Raw genomic sequence first — 25,127 nt, 5'->3', positions numbered from 1 at the left:
TGATTGACTGACTGACGGACGGATGGATGGATGGATGGATGGATGGATGGATGGATGGATTGATTGACTGATTGATTGATTGATTGATTGATTTCATTTTTGAAGTATGTGCCTACATTGACTGCATTTATTTGTTCAAAAATTAAATTTAAACAGTAAAATAATTATATATTTGACTTGAAAATGTTAAATATGTTAAATATTGTAAAATTTTATTTATTCCAGTCATTCAAAGCTGAATTGTTCTGTAACTAAACAACTCATTGTATACCCCAGAAATTCAGAAAAGTTTTAATCACGGATTATGAAACATTGAATAATAAATTAAATATTACTCCAATTTTTATTTGCCTGTATTTTATGCAAGTTTAATGTAATATGTCTTTTATTCCAGTCATTTGTAAAGAATTTCCTGTAAAACCACTTTACAATGTAGACTTTTGATTCTTTTAAAACAATTTAAAAATGTCTCTATTAAAATATATGTTTTTAAAATAACAATGAATACATTTAATGGTTTTTAATTATATTTACAAGTTTTTTTTTTTTTAACAAATTGCATTTAATGACTTTTAATCCTTTTCACTGACCCACAGAAACCCTGTTTTAACACTACTTGTCTCTGAGAGCTACCAAATGAATTTTGTTGCATTACTACTATGACAATAAGCATCTGGAAGAAAGTAGCTGGCATCTTAGAGCATAGTAAACAGATGCAGTTGGTGATTGGCATACCTGATGCATCCCAGTGCAGTCCTCCAGGGCTAGCAGCCAGACGCCGGCGTTTGCGAACACTCACACCGCCCTGACCGGAGTCTCTGTTGGGTTTAGGCAGAGGAGTTGAGGTGGTCCGGAGGGGAGTTGAGGATGTAGGGGAGGCTGAGACTGGCATGAGCGGTGAGGGTGGCAATAGATGGGTTTTCCTCTCCTGGCACTGGCTCAGATTGATAGACGTGTTCTCCGGGGGCCTGTGGAACAAAAGAGATTTCATTTCGGCTGTCACTCCACTATAATTAGCTGTCGTTGCGGGATGTTTTCATGATCACAATTGAGCTCCCCTGTACTGCACAGCATGTGTCATACCAGCAGTGATGAAACACACTTTTTTCCTCTCATACCAATCAGTGCTGAGAAAATTACAGCTTTCAGTGTGTGTCAGAAAAGGCAGGGGATTAAATGTGTGGGAAAATGTGTACGAACAAAATGGCAGATTGCTGTAAAATCATTATATTATGGGTAACAACATGTAGAGAGGATATTGTGTGCATAGTTTAAGTACATTCTTGAATACACCTCAATACGGATGTGAAAAATAGAGCTATTTTTGCTACATAAAATATTAATAACCGCAGCTATTGTTTTAGTGGAAGCGTGGCACAGTAAGAATTCAAAGCCATTGTCCATCCTTTGTTGATGCCGACAAGGAAAATATGATTATGATTTAATAAGTTGAAGGCAATACCACATTATTAACTACAATCTCATATTTCACAGGTAGGGTCAAACGTCCAACTCAATTGTGGATAGTAAGATTAAAATTTGCCAACTGCAGAATAAATAGTGGTCCCACTTTACATTAGGTGGCCTAACTAATATATTTTCACTGAAATTAATAATTTGTTACAATGTAATTATTGTGTAAACGCATGTTTTACACTGTGCACATAATTGACAAATAACTGCATTTAATTACATCTTTGAATAAATTCTGACCATCCTTTACACCTTAACCCACCCTCAAATAGAAGCAACCACCAAACCTATCCTTAAGCCCACCTGTTTCCCAGTTTAAGAGTAAGAGAACTGTTCCACAATACATTATGAACACAGCAAATACACTGTATGTATTTTTGTAATGCAAGTACATATTAGTTAGGCCACCTAATACAGTGTTACTTATTTTACTGCTGTATGTATTGAGTTTTACGAAAAGAGCTTTTTAATATTTCAAACCACTGTAAATAGCATTTGTTTTTTTCAATTTCTTGCTGTTCATTTTTTTTCACATAACAGTGTGTTGTGGCAATTTGGAAATGAGGGCAATGCGGTGACACAGTGGGTAGCACGTTCGCCTCACAGTAAGGTTGCTGGTTCCAGCCTCATCTGAGTCAGTTGGCGTTTCTGTGTAGAGTTTGCATTTTCTCCCTGTGTTTGCATGGATTTCGCCCTACAAGTCCAAAGACATGTGATACACGTGAAATAGGTAGGTAAATTGTCCTAAGTATATGTGTGAGAATGAGTGTGTGTGAATGTTTCCCAGTGATGGGTTGCTGGATAAGCTGGCGGTTTCTTTCGCTGTTGTGACCCCAGATTAATAAAGGGACTAAGCTAAAAAGAAATGAATAATGAATTAATGAATAAGGATCTGGAAAATTGTTAAAGTATTAGTTGTAACTCGTGGCTTTTAATATGTTATCCAGGTTTTTCCTAAATCTTAAGTAAGACCTTTAAGACCTTTTTATTCCGTGTAGTGCCTGAAATATAATTTCAGTGTTAATAATTTGCGTTTTGGGCAGTCGCCACTGTTACATAATCTGTAAAATTAATTAATTTGCTTGTTGTTCTGTTTTGGAAATAAAAACGTCTCTTGTCTCTTCTATAACCCATGTGGCGGTGTAGTGGGCATTTCTGTTCGGAGTAATTTTTACAAGGTGGGTCATTAGCCCAACGCTCAATCCCCAACCTGGAATACCACGACATACACATATACTGTACACTATGGACAATTTAGCTTACACCAATTTAGCTTTCCCCTGTGTGTACATCAATTGAGAAAAATGTATTTACTGCAAGCATTTAAATATATACTAACTAATTCAACTTTTTTCTTTCATCAGATGTGTTCAGGTAGTGCCTCTGTCCTGCTGTGCTTCAGCAAAATTCAGCATAACAAGCAAATTGACCACTTTGTGTCATATAACTTATATCGACCAATCAGAGCGGTTGTCAAAACAGAATTTCAAGCACAACCAATCATTTGGTTAAACAGATATGGTGAATTAATTCATTCATTTCGGCTTAGTCCCTTTATTAATCAGGGGTCGCCACAGTAGAATGAACCGCCAACTTATCCAGCAAATGTTTTACACAGCGGATGCCCTTCCAGTTGCATACCATCACTAAGAAACACCCATACATTCTTATTCACACATATACACTACGGCCAATTTAGCTTACCCAATTCACCTATGGCACATGTCTTTGGACTTCTGGGGGAAATCGGAGCACCTGGAGCAAACCCTCGCGAACACGGGGAGAACATGCAAACTCCACACAGAAATGCCGACTGCACGACCGCACCACCATTTACATTTACATTTAGTCATTAAGTAGATGCTTTTATCCAAAGTGACTTACAAATGAGTACAAGGAAGCAATTTACACAACTATAAGAGCAATACTGAATAAGTGCTATAGGCAAGTTTCAGGTCTGTAAAGTCTAGGAAGGAAAGCATTAGTAATTTTATTTATTTATTTATTTTTTTTAGTATAGTTAGTGGTATATCCAGAGAGGTAATTGCAGATTAGAAAGAGAAGTGGAGACTAAATAGTTGAGTTTTTAGTCGTTTCTTGAAAACAGCGAGTGCCTCTGCTGTTCTGATGCAGTTAGGGAGTTCATTCCACCAGCTGGGCAGATTGAACACGAGAGTTCGGGAAACCCACCACATGGGTTATTGTTTAAAATAATTAAAATGTTAAGTTCAGACAACTTAAAATCTTAATTTAAAGTTTTTTGCTGCCTAATGAGTAAGTTAAACACACCTGTTAAGATTTTGATGCTTAAATGATGTATTTTAATAATGTCAAGTTATATTAACTTAATATCTTTAGTAATGACACAAGTTGGGTTTACAGTGTGCTGAGTTGTAACTGATTGAATGTAATCTGGATTATGTAATCTGATTCCAGAGTACAGTTACTTTCTCAATCATCAAACAATTAACTATAAATCAACCAGAAAATAATTAATCCTCCAATTCATTTTCCACTTTTAAGTTCACATAAACTTTAAATCAATGAAGCAAGTAAATAGGCAAGTATCAATTGATTATCCACACAGCATTGTGGCAAACCCCTCACATACTGTAATTTAATGTTTAACACACTTAACGGTCATGTGATCAACAATGTAGGTCAAAAGCAATGTAAAAGTAATTAAAACTATCCAAACACGAGTAACATAACTAATTACACAATTAAAGACAAATTACAATTAGTAATAGACCACAATTTGGAACCTATATAAATATATATCCAAGCTTGCACACCATGCTATAATTGTTTTTTTCTACTGCCATTCAATAATCAAATATTAAATCACAATATTGTTTTTAAATTTCAGGATGGGAATAGACAGTACCTTGAATCTGGAAGCGTATAGCTTTGGCTTTTCCATGATCCTCTCTTGTGAGATCCTGACTTTTTTCTTCTGAACAAATACTGAACAATCCGTTCCATTGCAAACATGTTTCCCTCTTCAGGTAACACATGTAATTAAGAGCTTCCCATATGATTTCGCATGAGCCACGATCAGCATTTTAAAAACGCACCTGCGACATCTAACACTACAGTTCTTAGCCCAGGACTTCCCATAGTTAAAGCCTTTATATAGTCAAATCAACAACGCAATTGCTCTGGGGTAAAAAGAAGCCCCCTGCTTAAAAAAAGAAGCCCCACTGAGCATTCAGCGCCACGGCATAAATATTAAATTGCACCTTCAGCTAAAGTGTACCAGCCGCACTCACCAAAAGCCATATCACTCTGTCAAGAGTCAAGTGTAGCGCATATCTGATGGTGGAGTTGCTTTTGTGGGGCTTGATTAACTGTAGCGAGTTTCCAGTGAATGCTTTGTTTCCACTGTGAGATGTAATAACACCATCGCAGTATGAAACCCGGCTTTTTTGTTTTTAATAAATGGCTCGGCCGTGGCTTATGAATGTAGCCTGATTACATAAAGTTTGGATGACAGGGTGTTTTCCTTTTCTACCCCAGGCTGGATTAAAGCAATATTAACTGGTCTTAGTCATTGTATGCACTGCATTTTTCTCTTCTTGCTTTGTAGATTTTGTTGAGCTTAAATATAAAAGGTATCTAAGAAGGCATGATTGGTTTTGATTGGATATTGAAATCCTGAAAAGCTACACTGATTCTACTTGTGATTTTTTCGTCCAAAACTTATATTTGCAACTTCCACTCAAAGGTGTTTGTGGAGAAAACAAGTGTATTTCCAGAGTCTTGAAACAAGCAATCAGAGAGAAATGCTGAAGGAGAGTCACTTGAATGACCATCACAATCTTGTACAAAACAGTGCATACTTGAAGTTGTTTAGAAATGACTTGAGCAGAAATATGGCATTGATGTGTAAACAATGACACCCCGTGGTCACTGCAAGAACTGCAGTCATTTCATTGTTTCGATACATTTTGGGAAAATGTCTGAATATAGGTTTGAGATTGATTCATTCATTCATTTATTCATTTTCCTTTGGCTTAGACCCTCTATTCCACAGGAGTCACCACAGCGGAATTAACCGCCAATTTATCCAGTATATATTTTACACAGCGATTGCCCTTCCAGCTGAAACACCCATACACACTCATTCACAAACAAACAATACGGCCTGTTTAGTTTATTCAAAAATATGCAAACTCCAGACAGAAATGCCAACTGACTCAGCTGGGACACAAACCAGCTACCTTCTTGCTGTGAGGCGACATTACTGAACCACTAAGCCACCATGTTACCCGAGTTTTATTCAATAAGACATACATTCATTCATTTTCTTGTCGGCTTAGTTCCTTTATTAATCCGGGGTCGCCTCAGCGGAATGAACCGCCAACTTATCCAGCAAGTTTTTACGCAGCGGATGCCCTTCCAGCCGCAACCCATCTCAGGGAAACATCTACACACACATTCACACACACACACTCATACACTACGGACAATTTAGCCAACCCAATTCACCTGTACCACATGTCTTTGGACTGTAGGGGAAACCGGAGCACCCGGAGGAAACCCACGCAAAGGCAAGGAGAACAACTCCACACAGAAACGCCAACTGAGCCGAGGTTCGAACCAGCGACCCAGCGACCTTCTTTAAGAGTAAAATTTACTTACTCTTAAAGTTCTTGGCATAATATGTAATATACTTATTCTGAAGATTACTTAAAGTATATGAAACAATCCATTCTAGCCCCCCCCCCCCCCCCCCCATTTCTTCCCCAATATCTGTTTAGTGAAGATTTTTTCACCACATTTCTATAGTTTTAATAACTCATTTTTAATAACTGAGATATTTTATCTTTTATATTTTTATTTTATATATTTTATCTTTGTCTTGATGACAGTAAATAATATTTGACTAAATATTTTTCAAGATACTAGTATTTAGCTTAACGTGACATAAAGGCTTAAGTAGGTTAATTAGTTTAACTAAGGAGGTTAGGGTAATAAGGCAAGTTATTGCATAATCATGGTTTGTTCTGTAGACAATCTAATAAAATATAGTGTAAAGCGGCTAATAATTTTGACCTTAAAATGTTTTTTAAAAAATTTAAAACTGCTTTTATTCTAGCCAAAATAAAACAAATAAGACTTTCTCCAGAAGAAAAAAATATTATCAGACATACTGTGAAAGTCTGTTAAATATCATTTGGAAAATATTTAATTTAAAACAATTCAAATGGGGGCTAATAATTTTGACTTCAACTGTGTGTGTGTGTGTGTGTGTGTATATATATATATATATATATATATATATATATATATATATATATATATATATATATATATATATATATATACATATATATTTATTTATTTTTTTATTTATTATTATTATTATTTTTTTTACAGTAGGATATTTACAAAATGTTTTCAGGGATTATTGTATTTATTTGTAGAGTTAACACGTAAAAGTGGCATCTGACATTTTCTTCTAAAATGACAATTTTTCTCAGGCTCCTGTTTGTTCAGCAAAATTGTTTTGTTTTTTTGCATCTGAACTATTTATTTGTAATATAAATAATGGTTTTTGGTTAATAAAATCATTTTGACCAATAAAATATACTGCTCAAAAAAGTAATGGAAAACTTTGAGTTACCAAAAATATACCCATGCAACATAAGACTTGTTTTGTGGTCCCAACTCACAAACAAAATACATCTATCTTGCAAAATGTGCAGGTAACTATTTATTTTATAATAGAATTGAACATTGCTTACAGCTATCAAATAATTAAACTGAAGATTTTTTTTCATGTTTGTACAATCAAGTTAGTCACTGTGTGCCAAGCTAACAGCTTAAACAAACATGCGTTAGATTCCTGGTTGAATATGAAAATTACCCTAAGCTGAAACCCCTACTTTAAAAAGCCATCCGACTGGTTTCTAACAAAGAAACATGAACAACTCTGACTCAGAATTCTCTCACAAACACATTACCTGGATTCTCTGTCTGTGTCGGCAGTGCCGTTCTCATGGGATGGTGGTGGCAGGGAGCAAACTGAATCCCTGCTTCTGGGTAACAAAGTCGATGGCATACAGAGCCACGTCTCCAGATCCGAGAATTTGGAGTAGCTTAGCATCTCTAAAACACTGAAATGCATGAGTAAAATAAGATATATAATTTAAGTTTTGTTAACTTAAACTATTAAACTGATAAGTTAAGAGAAAACAGTAACACATGGTGTTTAACATTTTATTCATTCAGTTCTTTTTTTTTTTTTTTTTTTAGATGCTTCAAAATTTCTAGACATTCACATAATATACAATACACAGTGATATATAGTATATTTAATTTACACACATATATTAAATTTACAGTACCTGTCGTCTCCCATTCCTGGGATTTCATATTTCTCATTAGCTGTGTGGCAGACACATGGTGTTTGTGATTCCTGTGGAGCCAACAGGCAAGTTTTCTCGGCCTCATAAGACATCTTGAGCCATTTCTGAGTGTATATGAGGGAAAAATACAAGCTGTTAATGTATGCTGATCATGGCAGGTTTTTTTCTACAGTCATTAATGAAGCCAAATTTCACAGCCAATTATCTGCAGGGCTAATGTTTTAGACCTGAGGTCATTTCTCGGCGCAGGTTCCTGCTGGTGGTGCCAAACAGACGTTGGCAAACAAAGTCTGCACACATTATTAATGCATACACAGTACATAAAACATCTGGCTGACATCTCTCAGCAGCCTGCACCAACGGGGAAATAGAGATTTGGGCACGTTATATGATGGCGGTGAGCTGACTTACAGGCAAATTTTACCACTTGTTTGGCATAATGGTCCTGCAAAATTAATATTTTTGAATATTATGATATAAAATATGAAAACTATGTTTAAAAAATAGAATTTAAACAATGAAAACAATCAAGTTAAATGTTGTTCAGTGCAGCATTTCATTAACTTAGATCTATAGCAACATTAGACTCTGATACTCTACATTAGAGCTAAGCTTTAGACAGTTTCACTGGCCAACACGATGGTCTTGATATTTTAATTTGTTTCACTGTTTATATTTTAGAAACCTAAAAATGAACATTGGCCATTTATTTACTTCTTTATTTTTTAAATTTAGAAATTTTACATTGAAAATGAGCTTACATGCAGTGTGTAACAAAGCTCTAAGTGAATGAAAACATCCAGCTGAGGTTTAAATCTGAAAGTGCACCGTGATTAAAACTATTGAGTCTTTAACTAAATAGTCGACTCAGAGTCCAATAAATGAGTTGTATGGGGTTCAGATCTTTTGCTTGAACATGTCAACGTTGATATGGTACATCATCAAATACGAGAAGCCGGTTCCGGTAAAACATAAACGTGCCTTTCCCTTCAGACACTAGCGGTGCGCAGGGGATAACAGGACAGATCAGGACACGAAGATGATGAGCACTGACAGATGAAGAGAATAAAGGGTTAAAGTTCATTTTCACAACAATACCACAGTAAAGCGGGCGACGCGTGGCGCAGTGGGTAGCACGTTCGCCACACAGCAAGGTCGCTGGGTCGCTGGTTCGATCTCTGGCTCAGCTGGTGTTTCTGTGTGGAGTTTGGAGTGTGTGTGTGTATGGTTCCCAGAGATAGGTACGGCTGGAAGGGCATCCACTGTGTAAAAACTTGCTGGATAAGTTGGTGGTTCATTCCACTGTGGCGACCCCGGATTAATAAAGGGACTAAGCCGACAAGAAAATGTAATGAAATGAATGACCACAGTAAAGCCAACCTAGTGCTGTGTTATTTTTCGGATTTTTGATACAATAACCTACACTGCAACGTGGGATTTGTCGTCTGTTTGCTAGTAAAGGAAGGAGCAGCAGAGACTGTTGTGTATAGGACTTTGACAGGAACTTTGCAGTAATCGTTACATTCCATATGGACCAATTTCTTCTTCCTCCGGATCATAAGATGTAAGTATAATTAAAATTGTTGCCTCGTTTTCTGTACACTGTAAAAAAAAGCCTTAAGTGTATGCTTTTTTCGGGAGCAGGTTAACAGATGTTAAATTACAGAAATTCAAATTTAAGGAAATTTCTATAATTTTACATCCGTTATTGTACTGTAAATTTCTGTAATTTAACATCTGTTATTTTACTGTAAATTTCTGTAATTTAACTTCTGTTGTTTAACAATAAATTTCTGTAATTTAACATCTGTTATTTTACTGTAAATTTCTGTAATTTACAGCTGTTTACTTTTTATTTTCGGCACCCCAGCTGCCAGAGCAAAACTGTAAATTTATGTATTTATTTTACAGTGCAGTTTGCAAAATTTATATCTGTGGCTCCTTATGATGCATTCAGATCATGTGATGCCAAACGATTAATCAGTGCAACAAACTTTAATCCACAGACTTGAAACTAACTCACATGTGAGCTGATTCTGTTTATTTAGAATGTAGAGGGAGAACGTATATCTCTTAAGTCAAAATGGAACGTATTTGCACTAATTGTGAAAGCTGCAACATAAGAAAGTTGTAAACAAACATCCCAGCTAACATCTGTGTTTGTACCGAACAAATGTCATTATATGACAGGAAACTGAAGCTTCAAACTCTTAAGCACTCAAGACCCTTTGCTGAGCCTGTGGATTCAATTTAATAACGTTCAGGTTCTTGCAAAAACTGATGATTTAGTTTCAAAACACGTAATTGTTTCGCCAGAAATCACAGGTATTAATTTTTGTTATGCATGTATATGTTTTTTGAATTCTCAAACTGCCAATAGCCCTTAAAGTTGCAGTTTATGACTCACCAAAGACCACAGTTACAGCTAAAAAAATATTTAGAATTCCAATGTACAAAAGTCACCTATATTAGAGCACATTAAAAATTATACTTTAAAATTTTGGATGAACCATCTCTTTAATGGCAGGCAGTGGTGTAAAGTAACAAAGTACAAATACTCAAACTACTGAAATTGAGGAGTTTATTTTAGAAATTGTAATTTACTAAGTAGTTTTTAAAATGTGTACTTTTTCTTTACCTTGAGTACATTTTTAGTGGAGTGTCTGTACTTTTACTCCACTATTTCCTTCCACCTGCAGTCACTATTTTATTATTTCCTGTCTAATGTTATGGGGATTAGAAAAATCAATCCTGCTATTCCTGTCCAATCAAATCGCACATAGAAATAATATCCCTTTAGAAACTAAATCTACACTACAGAAAGTAAATTGCATCACACTGAACTATACCTTAAGACATGCAGCAAACTGTTATGAACCATTAAAAGTGTCCAAAAAGATAGTTTACACACAGTGACCCAGAGACTGTTTAGACTAAATGCCATTGATGAGAAGATGATGGATGTTTACTGTATAATGACCAAAACAGCATTAAACAATAACTACTGTAAATGCACTACAGAGTGTTACAGTACGTTCACACACACACACACATACACACACGCGTACAACTACATGTAAACGCATCAACCTTTCCAGCATAATATTCACTACTCTTACTTTTAAAAGGTCTTTTTACTCATACTTAAGAGTAGTATTTACACCAGATACTTTACTTGCACTACATTTTTGGGCAAGAAGTACTCTTTCCACCACTGATGGCAGGTTCCATAGTCCAAGAGTATTTCCTGGAAGTCAAGCATTTTGAAATGAGTAAAATGTCTTTGATCACTATTTTTTACCTAGTCCTTAATGTATATGTGATATAGGCTAACTGTTCTATAATGGTAAACAGTCGCTCATAATCACAAGGCTTCAAACGAATGTACTTTACAGTAACAGAGGTGCGTGTGGTCCCAAAATGTTTCCGAAATGCTTTAACATCTCCTTACAGTTTCCCCATCATAACCACACTGTTTATATCACACATGCATCCATCTTTAATTAGTCCTCTTCCTTTCATAAAACAGCCCACCTTCACTCAAAACACTCCCGTTGCGAGGCACGCTACAAAGTTTGAACGCGTCAGAAAGCTTCAATGTACACAAACACTCGTTTGGAAAAGCATACTTTGTACCTCTTTGTTCCCCGGTTCTGGACTCATGGAACCGCGGCGGATCCTCAGAACATCTGCATCCTCTTCCCGTAAAAACCTGAAACTGGACTCAAAACTTCCCGTTACGTGTCTTCCACTTCGGCGTGGTGAAAACTTCTGCGACAGCATGTGGGAAGAAAGAGCTAAATATTTCTGTCAAACTCACCAAATGTGATCGCTGTTCGCCATCAGGAAGTAAATGAACCCTGTCATCTGCTCCAGTGATCCTCACTTTTCATTTCTGTTCAATAGCTCCCGCTTGTAATGTTTTTTGAAAGCATGGGTTTTGCTAACGCGTTTATAGACGTTAAAATGTGGATTTTCTTTTGAAACCCGTCCTGTCCTGATTTCTTGGTGCATGTCTGCAGAAGATAAGACAGGAAATATTTATGTAGTTATCCAGGAAAATGAGGCACTGCAATTATCTCGCATAAACAGTTCTTCATCTTCATGTTGATGTAACCAAAGAAGAACATCTCAGGCATTTCCACCAGACTGCATTATGACTAGTCTCTCGGTAACAGAACTGTGCAATTTGAGCTAAAAACATGCATGGTCTTGGAATGTGACTGGTTTTTATTAAAATGAATGAATAGTAAAACAGCAGCCTCCAATTTGAATGTAAAACGTACAGTATAAGTTAGAAAATTATTATTTAATGAAAAACTACATATGAATTATGCCTAATGCCAGATACTACAAGTCTTTTTTAATCATGATCTATCAAAAATAAATAAATAAAAATGTAGGATATTTAATTATTGTATTTTCTTTATCACATCTTGAATTTAATTGCTTAAAAATGTATGCAAGAAGATTCATTCTTGTGTTTTATTGGATTGTGTTTTATTTGCATATTTATTAAATGATATTTAAAATCATAAAACTTTTATTTAGGCTCACTACATCAACCTGATTACATTTGGTAAAGTGTTGTAATATGTGTTTCACCATAGGCTAGAAGCCAGGGGGGTTTGGGTGGTTCATAAAACAAATCCCGCCACCAAAAGGTCCAGAAAATGCCCCTTTATAAGCCCATTTATTCAATTTTTGACTGCTCTGCTATCATAAATTGTGAAAATTATTGATAAAAAAATAAATAATAATTCAAGTAGTAAATAATTATTCTAGTGGCCAAATTCTGACTAAGAAAAGTTGAATGAGCAGGCCAGTTTGTTATAGGCTATATTTTTACTATATATATATATATATATATATATATATATATATATATATATATATATATATATATATATATATATAATTTTTTTTAATGATTGATGAGAAATAATACATTTGTATTCAAAAAGAAGTATTTATTTCTTATTTATTTATTCTTTTTTTTAAAAATATTAATCTCATTCATTTTCTTGTCAGCTTATTCCCTATATTAATCCGGGGTCACCACAGCGAAATGAACCGCCAACGTAACCCATCTCTGGGAAACATCCACACACACACGCTATGGACAATTTAGCCTACCCAATTCACCAGTACCGCATGTCTTTGGACTGTGAGGGAAACCACAACACCCAGAGGAAACCCACGCGAACACAGGGAGAACATGCAAACTCCACACAGAAAAGTCAACTGAGCCGAGTTGGAACCAGCGACCTTCTTGCTGTGAGGCGACAGAACTACCTACTGCGCCACTGCGTCACCTAATATTAATCTCATAACAATATTTATGAAACTTGTTTAACTTACAGTTTATATCTAAATTTGTAAATAAATGCTTTGTAGTAAAATACTATGGTAAGCACTGACAAACTTGTAGGAAATATTTTTGGTGCACCAAAAAAAGTGTGGTTATGATCACCATTCGACAAGCTGATCCAGAAAAGATTAGTTCTTAAAATGCTAGAATTGAATAGAAAATGAGGTGAATAACTGCAAAAAGGTCCAACCATTTTAACAGGTTGGCTTTGAGCCTATATTAATAATCAAAATATTAAATTATAAATTAGAATTGGATTTTAATTTATATTATTTAAATACATAATATATCAAACGTAAAATAAAAAACGTAGAAGTAAATAATGTACACCATACATGGAATATGTAAATAATAATTAATAAAATAAATAATTAATTAAACATATATAAACATAATGCTTGTGTATCCATCGTTTTTGATTCAGTTCAGTTAAATGTTTCTAAATCATTGTTTAATCACATGGTCTTAATTGAATTTAAAATTAGCTTAATGTGATAAGTGGGTTTCCCTCAAGTCAGCATGATATAAACCTTAGCAAGTTGACAAGTAATGCTATTTTCCAACACATTAGAACTCTAATTAAAAGTAAAATCATGAGATGAAAAAGATATGATCCTTTATTGGTCATGTTACAAAATGAAGCATTTATATTATACCAAGTAATGTTTTTACAACACATTCAGAAATTAATTAGACCTACTCTCTCCCTGTGGATACAACTGTTTCCCTGCTAGTCACTAAAAATACCACAGGAGGGAGCTTTAACCCAGACTTATTTTTATCGACTGTACGGCAAGTCATTTAACATTTAATATAGGCCTATTCTTAGCCATAAAAGTGAAATTTCTGAATCAAGGCAGGAGCCTGAAATGCTAATATTAAAAGAAAATTATCGATGGCACTTAGGGGTTTTTGCATCTGAACTCTTCAAGTGTAAATTAAATGTTAATACGGCTTGCCGTATTGACAGAACGCATCTCCTGACGTGAAAACAGCAAAATCTTTTATCATAGATGATTGTTTTCAGAGTAATGAAAGATTGAGTAAGCCAATAAAAACTTTATAATACACATATCCGGTCACTCTTAGACACAGTAATGCAGAAGATGTTGAGCCCAGCGCAGAAGCAGCACTGGTGGTGGTGGGAGAGAGATGAAAGAGGCAGAGGCTGAACATCTGTCTGTAATTGACGGGAATCTGGGAGTGTGTGGCCTAGCAGCTGCGCCGCAGAGCTTTGTTTTTGTTCCTCGGATACCGAGGCACCCCGGTGACCCACAAACTAACCCGCTGGTGGGACAATCCTGCGCCTGGCCAATGAATACGTGCAGTCGGTGTGTAGGGGGTTAAATATTAAGATAGAAGGAAGAACATATTGAGATACTTCATTTCTATTTGGTTACCATTCCAGGGCACATATGGTTCATCTCTGCAGAAATATGGTAAGTTTCTAGTTAAGTGATCAAGCTTTTTCTTTTTTCTTTACTAACATGGCTGCAGTTAACCATTTTTCACTTAAAAAAAGTTAGCTCTTTTGTAAATCGATTAAATTGCATAAAATATTTTGATATTTAACTATTAGATTAAAGTATTTAAAATGGATGTCTCTACATGTTCACATTGTAACAAAAATGTTACAAGAATCAGTTTGTTGTTTCAATTTGGAGTATCTGTTACACTAAATGACGATAGATTTCCAGAAGGTATTTAACACGTTTATATTTCCCTTAAAATCCATATTTTCTATGATATTTGACTTCTGTTTTATGCAGTCTATTTATAATGACATAACATATAGATTTTAATGTTCTTTTAGTTGGCACTGAGTCAGTAAATCTTTAATAAGGGTGATATTAAATTATGTTTTATGATTATTAATGTAAGTTATATTTTATCAAATGCCATACAAATTGTATCTGTTTAGTGCATTAAGAAACAATGCACACATTTGTTATATGTAAATGTGTTAGTTCATGTAAGCTTTGTTTTATTCTATATCTGGGGTTTCTGTTTTATATTCATTCATTCAATCACTTTCTTTTTGGCTTAGTCCCTTCATTAATCCAGGGTCACCACCGCGGAATGAACCGCCAACTTATCCAGCACATGTTTTATTCTGGAATGCCCTTCCAGCTGCAACCAGTCTCTGGGAAAATTTCCGTTGTATTATATCTGTTTTTATTCATTCATTTCCTTTTTGGCTTAGTCCCTTTATTAGTCAGGGGTCACCACAGCGGAATGAACCGCCAACTTATCCAGCATATGTTTTATGCAGCGGATGCCCTTCCAGCTGAAACCCATCACTGAGAAAATCTGTTTTTGAACTCATTCATATTTAAATAATCCATAAACTGTAAAACAGCCTAATATATACAGTAATAGTGCATATTAAATATAAAATGTAATTTATTTGTGTAATGTTACTTTATTCTAATAGGCTCATTTGATGCTTGTATAGAATGTTTTATAGAGATTACCATATTGAAAGCAAGCTAAATTTTCCGTAGTGTATGTGTGTGAATGAGAGTGCATGGGTGTTTCCCAATGATGGACGGCAGCTGAATGGGCATCCCCTGCGTAAAACATATGCTGGATAAATTGGCGGTTTATTCCACTGTGGCGACCCCTGATTAACAAAGGGACTAAGCCGAAAAGAATATGAGTGAATGAATATATTGAAAGCAGTTGTGCTGCTAACTCTCATTTATTTTTATTTTATTTTTGGAGTCATGCATTTGGTCAGGATTCATTTACTAAAAAAAAAAGTTTTAAATACTGTTCGAAAAGCTCTGTATTGACTTTAGTGATGTAACTTACTGTTTAAAATTACTTTTTAAATACTTTTTTTTAAATAAGAAGATTTTATGTCAGAATATTATTTTTAATAAACAAATTTTAAAAAGACTGATGTTTTATGTTTTCATAATTGCTTGTTCTAATTCCATTATTCATAACTACTAATTAATATATTATCATAGAGAGACAACAAAGAAAGAAACAAAATGTAGTCTATAACAAAGATTAAATTATTAGTTACAATAAATTATACGGACTATTTTGATTGCATGTTTAGAAAAATAAAAACAAATACTAACCAAATGGATGACATGGTGGCACAGTGGGTAGCACGATTGCCTCACAGCAAGAAGGTCGCTGGTTCGAGCCCCGGCTGGAAAAGCTGGCATTACTATGTGAAGTTTGCATGTTCTTCTCCTGTTGGCGTGGGTTTCCTCTGGGTGCTCTGGTTTACCCCCACAGTCCAAAGAAATGTGCTATGGTGAATTGAATAAACTAAATTGCCCGTATTGTTTGTGTGTACAAAATGGTGTGTACTGTATGTATGAGTGAGTAATGGTTTGTTTCCCAGTACTGGGTTGCTGCATGGAAAGGCATCTGCTGCATAAAACATGCTGGATAAGTTGGTGGTTCATTCTGCTGTGGTGACCCTTGATGAATAAAAGCTGAAAGAAAATGAATGAATGAATGAATGAATGAATGGCTAACCAAATGGCTAAGATTTCAAAAAAGCAAGCAAATCATAATTTTCCTATAAATATATATGTATTTTGTATCACAGAAATGCTACTATGATCACCATCAGTCTCTTCATCATCGGCATCATCAATAAAGAGCAGCAGTGAACTGAACTGAACCATGAGCTCTGATCCTCCTGCATTGAAGCCTAATGCCGCAGATCTGAGCACAGCCACTGGAGGAGCGGAGGACTCGTGTTCTCGCTGTACTCTTCCCTTTGCTGTGGTTCTGCTGATCATCGGTGTCACAGTCACTGCTGTGGCCTACAGTTTCAACAGCCATGGGTCCATCATCTCCATTCTGGGGCTCCTGCTGCTCAGCGGTGGGCTCTTGCTTCTGGCATTCAGTGCAGCCTGCAGAAGATGCAGAAAGAGGAGAGAAATGGACAGATCATGGGATAGTCAGACTGACCTGGTGGAGAGCTGGAGGAACAGCTTTGATTGAAATGTTTTGCATTTGACTTTGTGTTTATATGAATTAATTTGTCAATTAGTAACATCAAATAAAAATGCATTTTGAAGGATTCTGACTGAAATAATTTGTAAAAATGCTATTAGAGTGCTTAACATGAGTTAACCCCTCACAAACTCTCATTCAAATTAATATTTTCTATAGTATACTTTACAATATTATAATTGTGCATACAGTTGAAGTCAGAATTATTAGCCCCCCTTTGAATTTGTTTTGTTTTTTAAATATTTCCCAAATTATGTTTAACAGAGAAAGGAAATTTTAACAGAATGTCTGATAATATTTTTTTCTCCCAGAGAAAGTCTTATTTGTTTTATTGCGACAATAATAAGTTCAGTTTTTATTTTTTTAATACTATTTTAAGGTCAAAATTATTAACTAATTTAAGCTATATTTTTTCGATAGTCTACAGAACAAACCATCGTTATACAATAAGTTATTACTTATTATACAATAGCCTAATTACACTAGTTACACTACCTAGTGCACCTAATTACCCTAGTTAAGCTGTATAGAAGTGTCTTGAAAAATATGTAGTCAAATATTATGTACTGACATCATGGCAAAGATAAAATAAATCAGTTATTAAAACATAATTTGGGAAATATTTAAAAAATATAATAAAATTCAAAGGGGGGCTAATAATTCTGATTTCAAATATATACATTTTGTTTTTGATGTAGTTAGTGTGTAAAATTAAAATTCAAAGGAAGTGACATATTTTAATAATGTGCAATTCATCCTAAAACTATTTGATATTTATTCCCACATTCACTCAATGCAAAGTTGTGAATTAGATGCAATATGGTTTTTGTTTAAAGATAATACAAGTCATGACTGTTTTACAAAATGATCATTACTTCCAAATTGTAAAAATAATTTAAATGCATTTTGTATATTTTAAAAAAAACTTTTCATTTAGCAATTAGATCCAGAATCAGACCAATTCAGAGCTCAGATTCCCAAATCTATTCAATTTCATAATATTCACCTGACACACTTTGAGCTCAAACATCTGTTTTGAACTGAACTTTTGGTGACTCCAGATCACCTGCCTAAAGGCCAGAACAGAACATTTTAGATTGAGATTTGGGACAGATTTGTGGTGTGTTGTGTATGGACTGAATGTCCAAACTTCCGTCCTTCTTTTTTAGTTCATCTGTTTCCTTCACACTGTAATCCTGGTCAAACTGTAACATTTTAGCCAGGTGGTGTGTGTGGAAGTGTAACAGATGCTGATGGAGTGAGATTAAAAGAAGAAAAGTACTCTGTTCTTCTCATCCATTAACATCATCCAATTATTTGCCCTAGTTTGTGTTTTTTTTTTTTCCAAAATTTCCTACAGCTAACATTATTGCAGTGTATACTGAACAAAGACAGGGTTTTCAAACACCATTAGCTTATATTTTTTATATTTATTTATTCAAAAATGTATTAATTTATTTATTTATTAGTGGCTATACAACATGTTTACCATAATTGACAGAACAATAATAGTACCAAAAATATATATTTTTAAAAACTGGTCAGGCTATTTTAGAGCATGTAAAAATCATTTAGTGATATTTTGCCATATTAAAGCAAGCATTTCAAAATCACCCATTTGCCAGAATGACACTTTTTATTATCTAAAATCCCAAAAATATTTTTGACCACTCTTTTGATATTTTAATATGTACAGACCCAAATAGGTAAGTTGATTATTATTTTTCATGACTACTTCTGTTACACTAAATGATGACAGAAAAATATTCTATTTTCCTGAAGGTATTTGAAACACTTTTATGTTTACATTTCCAAAATAACTTTAAAATCTAAATTGTAAATAATATGTGGCTTCTATTTTATGCAGTCCGTTTATGACTTAACATAGATTTTCATATTTTTTTCAGTATGTCTTTAATTATGTCTTTAAAATGAAAAGTAATTAATTTTCCTTCGGCTTGGTCCCTTTATTCATCAGTGGTCACCACAGCGGAATCAACCGCCAACTTATCCAGCATGTTTTACACAGCAGATGCCCTTCCACACTCTCGGAAATAAAGGTACATGAGCTGTCACTGGTGGTACCTTTTCAAAAGGTACAAATTGGTACATAAAAGGTCCATATTAATATAGGTGAACATAGTACCTAAAAAGTACAAAAGTGTTTCTCTTAAAATTTTTAGGTACTAATATATAATTTTGAGGAACCAATATGGACCCTTTAAAGTACAAATGTGTACCTTTTGAAAATGTACCACCCTAGGGACAGTTTGTGTATCTTTATTGAACAGTAATGGTGATTTTTATTTATTTGTTATTATTATTATTATTATCACTCATTTATTTTATTTTCGGCCAAGTCGTTTATCAATCTGGGGTTGCCACAGCGGAATGAACCGCCAACTTATCCTGCATATGTTTTACACAGCGGATGCCCTTCCAGCTGCAACCCAGTTCGGAATAAACAGTAATGATGATTTTTATTTAAAATTATTATTATTATTTTGTAAAATGTATTAAACTAATGTTATCCACAAAAAGGTGAATGAAAAAAAATATGTTCCCAAAATACTCCTCACAAATCTGCTTTTTGGCTTGCCTGTTATGTCACGGTCCATTTAGGTATAATGACATAACTAAAAGTCGTTCATTACACAATACTTAGTGAAATCCCACACTGACGTGCAATAAAAGCACACGAGGAGGGCCATGCCAAAATATGTACTCCACCCTTTCACCGCTTCTATAATTTACCCAAATCCATCCATCCATCCTGCAATGTGCAGCTGGCAAAATTAAAATGGCAGCTTAAGCTATTAAAGTGAGCAGCTTTTAATCATTGGCCGCAGGAATCCAAGGTTGGAAGGGGAGGGATTAAAGTCTTTGAACGGCAGATCCACATCACATCTCCACATCTCTGATCCCCGGACAGGGCCCTTCGCCGATGGTGCCCAGATTTCGGCCGGAGCGCGGATTCAGGGATGCGGCGTCGCCATGGGTCTCATGGAGTTTTACTCGGAGATTGATCCAGTCACACTAAACCTCATCATCCTCATAGCCAGCTACGTGATTTTACTTCTGGTCTTTCTCATCTCGTGCATCTTGTACGACTGCCGAGGTAAAGACCCGACGAAAGAGGATGTTTCTGAGCCTCCAGCCCCGCAGCAGCAATCGCCCATCCGGCTGGTGGTGATGCAGAACTCGCCCGCTTCCTCCCGGTTCAACGAACAGAACAACACCACCGCGTCCAACTTCGCGCCGCTTACGCCGGACATGCGCGAGAAGAGGAGCACTCTGGTCTGACAAACACACACACACATACTGATGAAAGACTTTTAACTTTTAGACACTTATTCAGGTTTCTACAAGTTGATGAAGCTGAAATTTGAATCTAATTGGAGCTAAAACAGGTAAGATAGGCTACACAAACCCTGACCCTCAACATTTGACCCATTTAATACTTTGGGCTAAATTGTTGTGTCTACCATTCAACTGAAGCAGTACAATGTACAATTTCCACACTATTAATAACGAGACACTATGTTGCTATTATTATTATTATTATTATTATTATTATTATTATTGATATAGCCTAATAATAATATAGCAATAATAATAATAGTTGTTTTTAATGTTCATTAATAAATCGTTATCAAATTCACTCTAAAATATTTGTTAATATATCATTTAGATTAATCTAAAATTTTATTAACTTATTATTAAAATTAATTAATAGAAATTAATGAGTGCTTTAAAGTATTCTTTATGTTAAAAATTCATATTTACAAGAAAATTAAGAACTGGAACTTACCATCATCCTCATGATCATCATCATTATCATCACCCTCGTCAACATTGCTTATTAATATTATCATTTTTTATTAACCATATATTCTTTTTATAAAAACATGTAAAACTGTAAAAATTGCACTTTAAAAACATTTTTATTTATTCACAAATTTTTAAAAAAGAGGGAAATTATAAATAAAGCCAACTGTGACCTTTTAGCCTTTACTTCTAAATATTTAAATGTAGTTACCTGGTTGCATTTTATTATTATTATTATTATTATTATTATTATTATTATTATTATTATTATTATTATTATTATTATAACCAGATAACCTCAGATAATGTCCTGCACTGTAAAGTAATTGTAATAAAACAAATATAAAACATTTCAGCTTTTTAAAAACTTATTCAGAGTGTTGTTTATTTATTTTTTTCTACTATTTGTGAAAATCAGCAGCAAATACTGGATCTAAATCATTTTTACACATACACCAATGTTTTCAGCAAAGCAGGCAGGCAAAATCAAAATCAAATAAAGTTAAAATCAATGTGCAACGCACAGCATTTACAACTCATTCATTAATCCTTCAGTTCTTGAATAACAGATTTAAAATGTTTCAGAGACACCAGATGCTTTTATGCATTTCATTAATAAGGATTTAAAACACTCTGAGTATTTGTGCAGACAAATTTCTTTTCCCAGTGTCTGGGAAAAAAAGAGCATGATGAATTCTTCAGAATTTATGTCCATTAACAGGAAGAAGGCATTTGGCGGTACAGGGATTAACTTCAGCAACATCAAGTGTCTGTACTATTGCGTCATCATCTGCATCATCATCATCATCATCATCATCATCATCACCATCATCATCATTCGAGTCAACATACAAACAAAAATGGCTGGAGCTAATGTATTGTTTTGTGCACTTCAGTGTTTTTTTTATCCAGATAAGATGCTTATCTAAATATGATATTGTGTACAGTTGAGCTGAAGATACTTAAATAGTGAAAATCAAAAATAAGGACGATTTTGTCATGGATGCAACTTGCATCTGTTCTTCTTTGGCTGCTTCAGCTTTAGTTCATGGTGTGATTCTACAATCAGGACTATCTAAACTGTATTAAAATGTACCAAACTCACATTATTTACTATTTTGTGTAACAAATTACACAAACACATCAATTATAAGGGCAAACAAATCACAGCTCAGACAGATTTTTTTTAAGTGGCAAAGCAAAATAAACTGATGTGATTTATTTATGAATGAATGAATGAATGCAAAAATACTTAGACACAAATATACATACATAAATACATACACACCATTACCTATATGTATAATATGATGACAGATTTGTATTTATTTATTCATTCATTCATTCATTTATTGATTGATTGATTGCTTTATTGATTATTAAAAATAAAGTTATATTATCTGAGATGTTTGTTTGATATATTTTAAAAATAAATCCATTAAACAAAAACAAAGTTTAAACTACAATTTACAGTTTATTTATTTATTAATTATTTATTAATTCTTTCACTCCTTTATTCCTTTTTTTATTCTTTCTTTTTTTATTCATTCATCCAATCACTCATTCATTCATTCATTCATTCATTTATTTATTTATTTATGAAAAGTTAAAATATATGAAAATGGGTAATAATAATTTTGCCAAAATTATCATCTGTACAATTTGCAAATATGATTATTAAACAGAAAGTAAATATTATTATTTTTTATCATTATTGTTCATTAATTTAAAAAACATCCATTCTGTAGTTGATTATCTCATTGACATTAAATAATATTTACTAATACTGACACTGATACTTAATAACCATTTAAATTAAAAGTTTATGTTTGAAAACAATAAATGAACTAATATATATATATATATATATATATATATATATATATATATATATATATATATATATATATATATATAATTTATTTTATTTTTATTCATTTATTTATTCATGAAAATAAAGTTAAAACATATGACCCATTTAATAATTTAGACAAAATAAACAATTGTACAATTTGCACATAAGATTAATAGCAGAAAAGTATAAACGTAACTAATATTTATCATTAATTTTCATTAATAAAAAACATAAATTTATTGGTTCATCATATCATTCACAATAAATATTTACCAATACTAACACAAATAGTTAATAATCATTTAAAACTTTAAAAAAAAGTTAATTAAGAATTTTTTTGACTTATGTACTTTGTTTACGAACTTTTATGTGCTTATAATACATATCTTGAACATTCTAAGCTGTTTATGTGATAATAAATTTTTATAAATTGATAATAAATAAAAAAAATAACCATTATCTATTATTAAATAACCATTAAAATAACCAACACTCATACATTAAATTACCAATTCATTTGCACATAACAATTTTTGCTAACATAACAATAAAAATAAAAGTACTTCCTCTATTAAGTCTATTATAAAACTTCTATAATTAAAATAAATTTCCATATCCTTTTGAAAACACATATAAAATCCAGGAAAAAAATCCTTTTTTTATTTTTTTCTACCAGATCAAATGCTCCTCAAATGACCTTTCTTTAACCTCCACATATACGTTTTTCTATCCAGTGGTTCTCCATGAAGCACTATTGCCATCAGAATTACATAACAAGTCTCTGACATTCATTTACTCTTTTAACCAGTGGAGGCGCAGTCAATAACGCAGACTAATGTGCTCTTATCTTCTGTTTCAGAGCATCCGCCACCATTCATTAGTTTATTGTGGACCATTTCATCATGGAAATGGAGTTGTTTTATCCTCTGGACACTGGATAGAGGCTAATGTCTGGACACGTGTACACTCACAATGATATCTGCATTGCAAACCACGTGTGATTCTGCGGATTCAGGCAAAAAATGTAGTGCATAAAACAAAGTTACTTGTTTTGAATGTGTCTGTTGTAAAACTCAAAAGTGTGTGTGTTTGTAACTGTGTAAATATATAGGTATATTATAAAAGATACATGTACAATTATTTGAAGAAAAAAAAGTTGCCTCATTGTTAAAACTATATTGGATCTTTTTCTCTATCCATGACATTTTAATTGATAAAAAATGACTGTGGAGTGCATTTTTGTATTTGGCATGTTTTTTTAAACCGTATTTTGCATTCAAAATATATATATTTTAAAAGTAGGCTATAAGTGTACCCTCACAAACTACTCAAAATGTATTTATAAAATATAGTAATGGCAATAATTACAACTATACTTATTTATTAATTATTATTATAGCCATTTTATAGGCTATATAATATAAATAATAATATAAAAACTACCATTACTACTACTACTACTACTACTACTACAATAATATTAATAATAATAATAATGATAATAATAATAATATTAATAATAATAATATTAATAATAATAATATTAATAATAATAATAATGAGGATAACTATTACAATTATTAGCAATGTTGTAATTACTGCATCACTGTAAAACCATTTGATAAGTGAAATAATAATAAACAAAACAACAATTATTATTATTATTATTATTATTATATAACATTGTTACTATTGAAGTACACTGTATAACAATTATATCAATTAGTCATGACAACATGTTTTTATGTTCTAATTTAGTTTTATAAGTTATTCAAGTCAGTTTAACATATTATAAGTTCAATCGACTCATAAAGTTAATTTGATTCAGCTTCAAAATTTAAGGCAAGCAGGATTTTTTACAGTGTTGTAGCACTATTATTTTTTTAAATCTGTGTTATTCTATATCTGTTATTTTATAAAAGTAAAAAGCTTTTTAAAAATAATAATATTAACAGAATACAAATTTTGATGTTAATATAATTACTATATAATTTTATATTGTTATTTATATACAAATTACTTATTTTGATTACTAATTGAACAAATGAGTTCGGTTTACAGCACATTGGTGAATAAAGGCACATTTTAACTTCAGACTTATTTCAATCTGTCTATCTATCCATTACTTGTCCCAACATCAGTGTAAAAAATAATACATTGAATAAGTTAAGACAACATATGTTTTAATGTTAATTCAACTTATTAAAACAAGTTAAGCTGTTTTAACTTAGTCACACGA

At 33.2% G+C, this 25,127-nt stretch overlaps 2 protein-coding genes and 1 long non-coding RNA gene across 4 annotated transcripts in view; 2 read left to right on the top strand and 1 right to left on the bottom strand.

Moving 5' to 3' along the window:
* The window catches only part of ankfn1a (ankyrin repeat and fibronectin type III domain containing 1a), a 196,629-nt gene extending 184,920 nt beyond the window's left edge, over positions 1 to 11,709 (bottom strand). The window contains exons 1-5 of one of the 2 annotated variants that reach the window (XM_087274532.1): positions 11,668 to 11,709; positions 11,484 to 11,565; positions 7,827 to 7,951; positions 7,443 to 7,595; positions 736 to 968 (exon numbers count right to left, since the gene is read on the bottom strand). In XM_087274532.1, coding sequence (XP_087130658.1) covers positions 736 to 968; positions 7,443 to 7,595; positions 7,827 to 7,951; positions 11,484 to 11,565; positions 11,668 to 11,690 — 616 coding nt within the window. In that variant the 5' untranslated portion in view covers positions 11,691 to 11,709. 2 annotated transcript variants of the gene reach the window in all.
* Positions 11,710 to 14,602: 2,893 nt separating this feature from the next.
* tmem100b (transmembrane protein 100b) lies at positions 14,603 to 17,272 on the top strand. The gene is made up of 2 exons (XR_015504321.1): positions 14,603 to 14,657; positions 16,793 to 17,272. It is a non-coding gene; the product is annotated as a transmembrane protein 100b (long non-coding RNA).
* Positions 17,273 to 20,108: 2,836 nt separating this feature from the next.
* On the top strand, positions 20,109 to 24,124 carry smim36 (small integral membrane protein 36). Its single transcript, XM_087276635.1, has 2 exons — positions 20,109 to 20,615; positions 23,748 to 24,124. The coding sequence occupies exon 1, from the start codon at positions 20,200 to 20,202 to the stop codon at positions 20,506 to 20,508; it is 309 nt and encodes a 102-aa protein (XP_087132761.1). The 5' UTR covers positions 20,109 to 20,199; the 3' UTR covers positions 20,509 to 20,615; positions 23,748 to 24,124.
* The last annotated feature ends 1,003 nt before the right edge of the window (positions 24,125 to 25,127 follow it).

Source organism: Danio rerio, chromosome 12 (assembly GCF_052040795.2).
Source record: "Danio rerio strain M-AB ecotype USA chromosome 12, GRCz13ab, whole genome shotgun sequence".
Taxonomy (NCBI): Eukaryota; Metazoa; Chordata; class Actinopteri; order Cypriniformes; family Danionidae; genus Danio; species Danio rerio.
Note: the sequence above shows the minus strand (reverse complement) of the source record. Positions and strands in the feature narration are given on the sequence as shown.

Excerpts from the sequence above, each read along its gene's own strand:
- smim36 (XM_087276635.1), top strand. The coding sequence starts at position 20,200 with ATGGGTCTCATGGAGTTTTACTCGGAGATTGATCCAGTCACACTAAAC.